General features: G+C 35.0%; 1 protein-coding gene across 1 annotated transcript; it reads left to right on the top strand.

Annotated features, from left to right (window-relative positions):
- Positions 1-10,172: 10,172 nt before the first annotated feature.
- LOC131648180 (protein CROWDED NUCLEI 3-like) lies at positions 10,173-10,774 on the top strand. The gene is made up of 2 exons (XM_058917965.1): positions 10,173-10,560; positions 10,656-10,774. Exons 1-2 carry the CDS (start codon positions 10,191-10,193, stop codon positions 10,760-10,762), a joined length of 477 nt encoding a protein of 158 aa, XP_058773948.1. The 5' UTR covers positions 10,173-10,190; the 3' UTR covers positions 10,763-10,774.
- The last annotated feature ends 280 nt before the right edge of the window (positions 10,775-11,054 follow it).

Here is an 11,054-nt window from a genome sequence, read left to right as displayed (position 1 = left end):
TATGATTGAAAGTACCCTCATGCCAATTTTCAAGCCCTGATTCAAAAGATTACTCATTCAATGGCCCAAAATCGACTGGTTAACCTAAAAGACAAACTATGGTCAAACCACAGTCAAAACTTCTGATTCTTGGTCAACATCCTCATTATGAAGTATCATCCATCATTTGATCAAAAGTTGATCATGATTCATCAAGGAAAGTTCAGAAATCAACAAAACTCAAAGTTTCTAGATTAGGGTTTTTTAACTAAAAGTCAACTGAACTTTGACCAGCCATAACTTTCACATGGAACATCAAAAATTGCCCATCCAAAGCTCAATTTGAAGGAAATTGAATTCTCTACAACTTTGTCTCTCACACGCCAAGTCTAAAAATGCACCATTTGAGAGATATGAGTCAATACATTACAGGTCCTTCTAAAAAATCGCAAAAAGTCATTTTTTCTCAAAGCGCATAACTTGGACATGGTAGACTCAATTGATATGAAACCAAAAGGAGCCTTTAGAGGACTCTTTAAGCTTCCCAAAAAGTCCAAGATCATCTCCATATGATAAAAATTGAGAGAGTATTGGCTTGCACAAGTTGGGCAATTTTGAGAAAATGCATGAAGTGCAAAGTAAAGAATTTTGATTTTTTGAACCCATGGGCCAAAGTTTTGGACTTTAAATATGGTCATGAAGTATATAAAAGCCCACCACGCCATCTTTTTATTTTTAGCATTATTTATTTATTTTATTTTGAATTATAATCCTTTTAAATCAAAATTCAATAAAAAATAATGTTAAATATGAAAGATATGGTATTGATAAATTTCTCAATCAAATATTGTGCAAAGATTGACCTATAAATCATGAGAAATTGATTGAGAAATATTGAATCAAATTTGAACCCAAAAATAGAAAGATTATATCATATTTCTCCAAAATTTCAAGGGATCAAAAAAACTCAATATCCAAGCCATGATTCTGACCTAATTCATTCACCTATATATACACAAGACTTCAGAACATAAAAGGACGAAAAAATTGGCTGAAGACTAGGGTTTATCAAGAGTGGAAAAATTCAAAGGTTAGGGCACAACTCGTACCACCCTTCTAACGAGCTTTCAGACCCTATATCAATTCCATCCAACTCCTGAGCGATCATACAACAAGCCCAGGTAAGTAGCAACATTCAATCACTAGTATAATTCAGGTACCATATTCATCACTTTTGATTCATATTTCCAAATCTCGTGTCCATCATATTGCTGTGTTTTACCGCGATTTATTGGTATATATGTATTCTGGATGACAATTGGAAGAGTTTGGAACCCTTATAGTAAAGTTTCCGTGGCTGGGTCATGTGTTGCCATGGCTAGGGCTTCATGAAACTCCATCTTCGTATCTCATCATGCGGGCCTTTTGTCGCGGGCGAAAAATCGTTTATCCTTTTTTTTGTGGATGAGACACCTGATGCCTTCTTTGGGCTCGAGTGCTCAAAAAAATGATTTTTCTTTTGTTCCGACCAAACTTTTTATTGTTTCCAAAGTAGGAAAAGGAAAAAAGTTGCAATAACCTAAAAGGTGGGGAGAGATCTTGGGTAAGAGGGTTGGTTATACGAAGGGAAGGTATTAGCACCCAACGTATCTATAGTACTCTATAGGTTTCTTTGTTTTTTTTTCGTCCTTTGTGGTGGAGGTTCTGTTGTGAAATAGGTGGGAGACTAAGGTGTTTGTTTGATTATGCTCGCAAAGATCATCGCGATCCTCTGCATACATATCCCCTAGAGGGAATCAGAGCATCTGTAGCTCGGGGTCTACGGGTGCTAAGGTTTGAATGGTTTGAGAGAGAAGTTTTGCTCGCCAAGGATACGACCTTGTGCCTACGTATTCTCAAAGGGATGTTGAGAAAGTCAGAGCAATCGTAGTTCCCACTTATGCTAGTGGAAGCAAAGGAAAAGAGACAAATGTCATCTAAATGTTCGATGTATCTAATCTATATCATCACATACATCTGTTTGTTTTTTGTTTGAAAATCTTTTCATTACAAGCCCTGGGCCATGCCACTTATGGCGCTTAGAATGATAAAGATGCTTTTTAGCCAGCCTTGTGGCGAAAACTTTCAATGAAGTCAGCCTTGTGACAAAAAGTTTTGATTAATCAGCCAGCCTTGTGGCAAAAGTTTCAATGAAGTCAGCCTTGTGACAAAAACTTTGATTAATCAGCCAGTATGGTGGCAAAAAGGTTTGATTGATTAACCAGCCTTGTGGCAAAAAAGTTAAGTTGATTGATTGATTAATTGATTGTTTGTGATGATATAGAAGAGATACTCCTATCATAGAGATGATAAATGTCTAATCTCCTAGGGTATTTGATTTGGATATTGGGGATGCTTATAAGAAGCCCGTGGGTCCTTGTACGAAGCCCAAGAGGAGGCTATCCGAGGGTCCTTGCATTGTAAGCCCAAGAGGAGGCTATGGGAGGGACAATCGAGGGTCCTTGCATTGTAAGCCCAAGAGGAGGCTATGGGAGGGACAAGTCGTTTGTACAAAGCCCAAGAGGAGGCATGGTATAGTTGGTTTGAGCTCTTAGAGCGATTTCACCGGGAAACCATACTCTATGTCCTAACCTAAACTAGGGAGATTCTTTGCACGAAGCCCAATAGGAGGCTATGGGGAACCTAGTGTTGTACTAAGTTGAACAAGCATATATAACACAATCACAAGTATGAACAAGTACAAGCAAATATGAACAAGTACATGAACAAATATGAACGAGTATGAACAAGCACATATATATGACAAAGTGTGTGTATATAATGGAGTTTATGAAGGAAATATACCTGTAAGCATGATCCATTTGTATACACTGGGGCTCGGGACTTATACTCGGGGAGAGACCCACTTGAGTTTATTCAAAGCTATGTAAACAGGTATTTACAAGGGGCTTGGGACTTTACTTATATGGAGGCCCGTGGTATTTTATAAAACATGGTTGATTGTTTATTTACAGACGCGTCGTTTGAAAAACTGTTTAAAAGTTGTTTTGAAAGAAGTTTTCTGTTTGAAGAAAAACTGTACAAAGGCAAGGGTATGTACAAAAAGGGCTTGGGACTTATACCTACATGGAGGCCCATGGTATATTTGAAAAGTTTGAAGTTTTGTTGTTTTGAAAATGATTTGAAAACTGTTTGAAAAGATTTTATTTTGAAGAGTGTTTTATTGTTTTGAAAACTGTACAAAAAAAGGAAAAGAAATGGGACTTACACTCTCTAATATTCGAGAGGCCCCACTTCGTTTTGAAAATCAATTGATCAATTCAAAAAGATTCAATCAATAGTTTCTTTTGAAAAGAAAAATAAAAAAGAAATGGTTTATCGTTTTTGAAAAGAATTGCGATCGCTTGTTTTAAAACGATTTGAATTTGAAAAAAAAAAATCAACTTAATTAAGTTAAAACGAGTTTTAATGCTCAATTAAGTCCTAAGTGATTAGGGTTTGATCACAAAAAATATTTACAAATGATTAGGTTAAAAATCAAATGAAAAATAATATTTAAAGTATTTAAAAACATTTAAAAACATGTCTTTTTAAACCTAATTAAAAAATGTATTTAAATAAATATTTTTTGATGATTTTTTTTGGTATTCATAAAATATGTATATTAAATAAGAGGTGTGCAAAAAATGAAGTGAAAATGAATTATTTTGATTGGTTAAATAATTAATTAAAGTTGTGTAAAAAATTGAAAAAAACAAGTGATAAAAAAAATGGTTTTGGTCCCTATGAGTGTTGAACTCGTGACCTTAAGGTTATTACTCAAAAGTTTAACCAACTGGACCACGCGCGTGGTCTGTTAATCATTTGCAACGAATTGATTATGTTTTGAATCAAGTTTCTAAATTCAATTCCAAAAATATGGCGCCAAGAACACAAACCCCATTTGAATTTGAATTTTCTTAAAACTGAACCAATTTGATCAAGTGAATAGCCTATCTTGCTCGAATTTTCATAAGGAACACGATGGTATCATTTAATTGCATTTATTTTCACTCTAAGATCATTGGTTTTCTGATGAACACGAAGAACCCTAATCTTATGATTCAATCTGAAATTGTGTATAATTGATGAATTGTGAAATTGATTGAGGGCTATTGATCAGTGATAGTGCAGAAACATGATAGCAACTCAATTTTTCATTTATGATGCATGTATGTATGAGTTTGAAGTTCATGAGCACTTACCTCAAAAATGGCAAAGCTGGAAATCGAATTTGAGCCTGGAGGTGTTACAGATGTTGTTGCTCAATCTGGACAGCTTCAATGGACCTTATAGAACATGTCTGGATGCTTGGAGTGAATTGAAAACCTCTTGATCACCTTGTGATACCCGATCTGCAGTTTAGCTCAAGTGAGGATCAAGCTAGTTGATTTTGATGTTTCAGATCATGGATAATGGTTGGAACAGTTCATATGAAGTATATGGAGTGTGTTTGGATGATTAACTTGGACAGATATGGCTTGGTATGAGAATTGATATGTTAAGGCTCATTTTATGCAAACATGGTGGTTGAAGAGTGATTCTGAGATTTAGGCGTTTTTGGGGTGTGTGGATGGATCAAACACATCACATTTGATGTTTATGAGATGTTAGAACCCTCACCTTGGCCAGAACTTCAAAGGTTTAGAGGTTGAGAATTTTACCTCTTTGAAACTTAAGAAACTTGCATTCTAAGAAAGAAGAGAGAAAACCTATAATTGTGAGGTTTTGGTGTGATTTGAAGAGTGATTTGAACCTCTATTTATAGGCCAAACTTTCTGAATGCAGAGCCTTTGCAAGTTGCCCAAAGTATGATGACTTGGCTTAAGAGATAAACTAGCATCTTTTGCATTAAATGCAAATGGTTAAAAGTGACTTAACCATGGTTATTTTGCCAAGCTTCTTATCTCTTTCCATTCTGATCTCAAATCAGAAAATATCTCCAATTATTGCATCTATGCATCATTACTTGGATCATTTGGCAAAATGGTTCATAACTTTGGCAAAATGACTTGAAATTTCAAGTGAAAAGTTCACTAATGTCAAAATTCAAAACCATGGCTACACTCCATATTTTTTCATGCTCTTGGACATTTTGGAAAGCTCATGTTACACACTTCAAAACCCTAGTTGAAAGTTTCTTCAAGACCTTTAAGGAAATGGGTGAAAAAGATCCATGAACTTTGAAGAAAATGAAGTTTTAAGAGAAATTTTCAAAAGATACCAACTTTGAAGCTCCATATCTCTTAAATGGTTGATCTTTTGGAAAAAAATTATATGTGACAAAGTTGTTCATTGGATCAAAATCTACAACTTTCATGTTGGAAGTTTTTTTCAGTTTGTAGGTGAAATTTTGAGAAATTCCCTCCCAAAGTTTGAAAAAAACCATTGAAAAACACTTAGAAAATTTTCTAAGTATGAAAGTCAAACTTTTGACTTTTTGATTCTTGATTGATTTTCTTGATTTTTCTTGATCAAATGACTTCATATATCATATATTGATGATTCAAAACTTCAAAAGTCATGGTTGACCAAAATTCCCCAAAAGTCAATGGTGATCTTGTACAGTTGACTTTTTCAGACGAATCGCGTTTCTGGAGATTTCAAATGAACCAAGCTATCCCCACCAAATGAATGGTATGAATGGATCATATTGAGGCATTAGAGGATATTGAGCCATGGTTTGAGTTGTGGCACCATGTCCTGATAAAAGAGTCAGTTGTTCAGTGAATTAGGTCAAAAACCCTAATTGTCGATCTGATGAAATTGATGACTGTGGATCTTGAATTGAGATGTAATTTCCATTGGATGTTGTCATAGGGATTATTTGAAGATGATTGAAACCTTTGATTGACTTACTGGGGATTTTTAGGGTTTCCCAAATGTGATCCCTGATTTCAGTCCCTGATAGTTCAAAACCCTAATCTGATGATTTGAAATTTCACTGTTGATCAATCCTTGTGTAGGAGATGTCTTGAGTCAATATATTAGGCCAAAAATGATGTACTTGGGGTCTTGAGGTCATGTCCCAAGTCATTAGGTCAAATCCTGAGCAAAAGTCAGGGGTGTGCTATCTTCAGTCAAAACCCTAATCTGGTTGGTTCAGAGCCTTTGAGCTTGTTGAAATGAATCTCTGAGAACCAAATGTTGATTGTTGATGAAGATGATTCATCTGAAATGAAGGGAGAACAAAACCCTAATTGATTGTTTCTTGTACTGATGAGTGATTTCTTGATTAAACCCTGCTGAGTCACAAGTAGCAAACACAAGCTATGCAATTTGTTAGAGATGCAAATGATGCATATGCTATGATATGAGGTGGTATCTTAGGTCAAAAATTGGGGTATGACACCTTTTCAACCAAAACCGATACCACCAATGAACTCAGTGCATGTTTTTACGTAGGTCTGGGTCCCTTTATTGTTTTTCCCACGTCGTTTTGGTTGAGTTTTTAATATCTGCAGAATAGGAAGAAAAATTCGCAGGTATTTTCATTGCTATTGTCGCAGCAAAATTCGCAGGTATGGATGAAGAAGATGATGAATAGGAACTTGGACTCCTTGACCACATGTGCATCTCCATAATTGGCCAGTCAACTCTGCACTACCTCTCTCCGTTTATGATTGGTCTGCGCGCTGAATGTTGGGGCCCACTCAGTATACATTCTGACTTTTTGATTCACGCATGCATTATTATATTTATCTTTTATGGCCCAGTTAAATAACAAACAAAAAGCGCAACCTGCATGGCACAGGAGGAAGCTGGTAATCCTTGAGTACCTAGTTCAACTCCCAGCGCCCTCAAGTTATTTTTACAGTTTATTTGTTGGTAGATCCAGTGCCTTCATCATGCGCGTGCTTACTATGTACCCATGCTATGAACCACTCGATTTCCAGCAGATGCGGATCACATGGACCAAAACGCAAGCCTATGGTGTACCCTCAGAAACGTGGAATACTTAATCAGAGCTAAGTTTTCCTAAATTCTTACTTTTATTATATAATCCTTTTATTTGTTTATTTAATTTCTTTAGCCTATTAATTTATTTGTTCTAAATTTATTTTTATAATTACCAAAAGGGTTATTTAGTCACTTAGATATTCATTTATTTTATATCAATCCTTTTAGGGTTTGCTCAACCCCATTTACCTGCCTTTTAGGGATAAAATAGGGTTTGTACCCATAGGTAACGAATCTTAAATGCACTAACATTTCTTTTCTTCATGTCTAATGTCTAATTTTCAGGGTTAATCAAATATCCTCGAATTCGCGCCACACCAATCAAAAAGATTTTAATTTTATTTTGTCGCCTCGAACAGTCAATGAATTACTCATACACTTACCCCTACTGTTTTTCTGTTTAATTCTCAGATGATCAAAGTCAATCGAAGATTCGAGGAGGGTCGAGGCATTCAAGAATTTTTATGTTTATTATGGTGCCCTATTTTTTTTTACCTTTTAATGCCCCCATCCCCGCAGGTGTTTATTGTAATAGCGTAGGAATTTATTTTCTGCCTTTCATTTCTGCCATTTTAACTGCGTGGTTAGTAATCTTAGGGAGTGCAAGCCTTTAATAGAATTAGAACAACTATAATTACAAGATAAATGCAATCGAATTGAATCACGTGATTGTTTGCACCCACACACCTTTAGGGTAATTCCTTTCGTTGCCTGTTGCCTATCAACTATTGCCTGTTGCCTTTAAGTTGTTAAAATAGTCAAGTCCCTCGATTCCGAGGATACCTAAAGCAATGTTGCCCGTCGCCTTCAAAGTTATTGAAACTCCCTCGATGTTGCCTCATAAAGTGATTGTCCTAAATTGCTAAGGTATCCTCACATGATGCCTTAAATGACTATTACATCCTTCCCTTAGACTACCTGCCCTCTTTATGGCAAGGGACAGTCTTATGGCGAACGATTACTCTCAATGACCCGCACATCCAATTGAAAGGCTTCCTGCCCTCTTATGGCAAGGATAGATCCTTTCGCCTGAAAAGCTAAAAGAACGAATTTTCAAACTTAGGATAGTTGCTACTAATTGCTTGCTCTAATTCAAATTACTTTTCACACCTCCTTTCAAATACTTTCAAACAAGGCTACGCTTATTTACAAGCTAAAGTCCTTAAACGAATCTTTTCTTATTCACACACTACTTTTTCAAACATTTCGAAATAATTTAAAAGTGAGCTAAGCAATTAAGAGCCCATGGAAAACCATGGATGCAAAGGGTGCCTTACACCTTCCCTTTGTATAACTTACCCCCCGAACTCAAAATCTTTTTAAAAGGTCTTTTTCTGTTCTTTAAGCCTTTCTATAATTAGATAAAATAAAAGTCGGTGGCGACTCTTGCTATCCGCAACATTTCGATTATAAAAGTCAGTTCACCGTATTACACACACCAAAACCAAGGTTAGTTGCATTCCTACGAATCCATGTAAGCATGCTTTCACGATCATCAAAGTCTTGCTTGCTACTAAAGTCACCTCCGACATCTACCATCTTTGCGACTACCCCATCAACACTCGTACAAACATCGACTAAAGGAACTAATTCTCTTGAAGTATTATCGGAGTGCACCATACCTATTTGCAAACAATTGCCAAAATAACACAAAATTACATAACTGCTGGAAAAAACAACTCAGGGATTATTCCGTAGATGCACCTCAACACGTTCCATAGATGCACCTCAACACGTTTCATAGATGCATCTACGGAAGCAACGTAACTTTTTTCACAGAAATTAGTTGCATAATGTGAACAATGTAGTGGTTGAAGATGAATATTTACCTGAAATTCAGACTCCTCTAGCTCCCTTTGATTTGTTGCACAAAAAAGTTTGAGTCTTGGAGTGAAATAAGGTATTGATGTAAGGTTTTTAGGGTGTAGAATATGGAGAGTTTGAAGAAATGAAACAATTGGGAGAGTGATCATGCTGGTTCAAACTATATCAGACACTACCGTAGATGCATTTACGAATAATATGGCGCTAAGCCATTCTGTAGGTACACCTAAGGGAAAATTCCTAAACTGATTTTATTTGTATTTTTTTCCATATATACTAGTTTATTATACTTCCGTAGATGTACCTACGAAAGAAATTAATTTTTTTTGAACAAATGAAGTGCTTCCGAAAGTGCATCTATGAAAATATGGAGAAAAATGAAATTTCGCGTGTAAGAGATTTATGAAGTGTGTTAAGAAATTGTCTAAATGAAATATTAGTTCCCTTACTTATGTAAGTTATATCAAAAATAGAATGCAATTTATATTTTTTAATTAACTCCCTCTTACTCGGTTAACTTTAAATAATCCAAATATAGCATTAAAATTCCAAATTTCCAATATATCCTCACAAGAGGGAGTAATCTGGAAGGGTGGCAACGAAGTGAGTGGGTTCGTGATTCGTGAATAATATTCGGCTTTTTGGAGTGGAGCCCACAAACAATCCTCTCAAATTAATTTCTCACTTGACTCTCCCAATGCCAATAAAATCCTAAAATCTTTTTCAATTCTCTTTTCAAATGCACATTTCTAGTTAGCTCGCTTCTACAGGTATCTCTCTTTTGCTGTACACAAATTTCATTCTTTTATTTAAAAAAAAAAAATTACCATTCATATTGTTTCCACTACTCAACATTTTCATACCATGTGAAATCAACAGGAAAATGAATCATGCATGCATATATGCATGATGTTCTTTTCGTTTTTCGTTCATTTGTGAATGAAACCCTAGTGCTAATGTTTATTGTGTGTTTAGATTACGGTGAATATAATTGATTTTGATTAAGTTGATTTTGATTTATGTTAAGATTAATTTATATAAAAGTGAGTTAAATAAAAAATTTTAGTATAAAAATCACACTTATATTTAGAAGTTCGAAATTTTAGATTTTAGTAGAATCAATTTTACTTCAGATGAATTAGACACCTCAAAATTACTTCTGAATTACTTCTAAATCAATTGTACGCTTCTAGAATAACTTTTAGCTCTTCTAAAAGCAAACAAACATGTTATTAGTATTTGACTTGATGATTGATCTACGTTCTAGAACTTTCTTACTTTGGATTTTGGAATCTTGTTTCTTTTTTAACTTTATTTTTCTGTGATGCTCTAATGCTTGCTACAGTTTCATAGTTTCAACAATGTCTTTCGAGGAGTACCTTACAAAAATGGAGCATTTCGAAGCCCAGGTGAAAGAACTCAGTTCAAAACATAAGCTTTTCGAAAGTCGAGTGAAGGAACTCGAATCAAAATTGAAGCAGCATGAAGAACTAGTGAAGGAGTTTCAATCAAAGGAAGAGGAATTTAATGGTAGAGTGAAGGAGTTTGAAACGAAAGAGGCGGAATTTAAAGAACGGGTGAGGGAGTTCGAAATGAAGCAGTTGGAAATGCTAAGATCAAAAGAGGAACAGTTAGAAGGAGAAGTGAAAGATCTTGAGTCAATGCAGAATGAATTTGATGGAAAACTGAAGAATCTTGAGATAAGAGAGAATCAATATGATGCATTAGTAAAATCACTTGATGAAGAAATCAAATCAGGTAAATCATTACTAGATTAAATGCAATTTTAATTGTTTAATGATGTTTTTATGAATATGGAGCTTAAATATATGCTGTTACATATTATTACACAGGTGATGGTCAATCAAGTCCTACCATTGATGATGGATGGAATTTGCAACTGCTCAGTCCTATCAATATCATTGATGATGGATGGAATTTGCAAGTGCTATTTGTCTGATCAAACTATCATTCTAGTTAATCTGCAACTGCAAGCATGTATTATCAGATGGAAATGATATTCTAGTTGATCTTCAAATGTTTTTCAAATCCATCTTTTGAGGAAGATGAATGTTTAGTTTTTTCGGTTTTGCTGGTCATCACAGACACGGTTGTATGGAAAACTACTAGGCTTTGCTTATAAAGCTTCTTGTATTGTATGTTAGTTTGATACTAAATGTTTAGTTTCTGACACTAGCTATTATACTTATTTTGTTCTAACTTGGTTACATCATGTGTTGAGTTAGCTAAAC

Source organism: Vicia villosa, linkage group LG2 (genome assembly GCF_029867415.1).
Source record: "Vicia villosa cultivar HV-30 ecotype Madison, WI linkage group LG2, Vvil1.0, whole genome shotgun sequence".
Taxonomy (NCBI): domain Eukaryota; kingdom Viridiplantae; phylum Streptophyta; class Magnoliopsida; order Fabales; family Fabaceae; genus Vicia; species Vicia villosa.
Note: the sequence above shows the minus strand (reverse complement) of the source record. Positions and strands in the feature narration are given on the sequence as shown.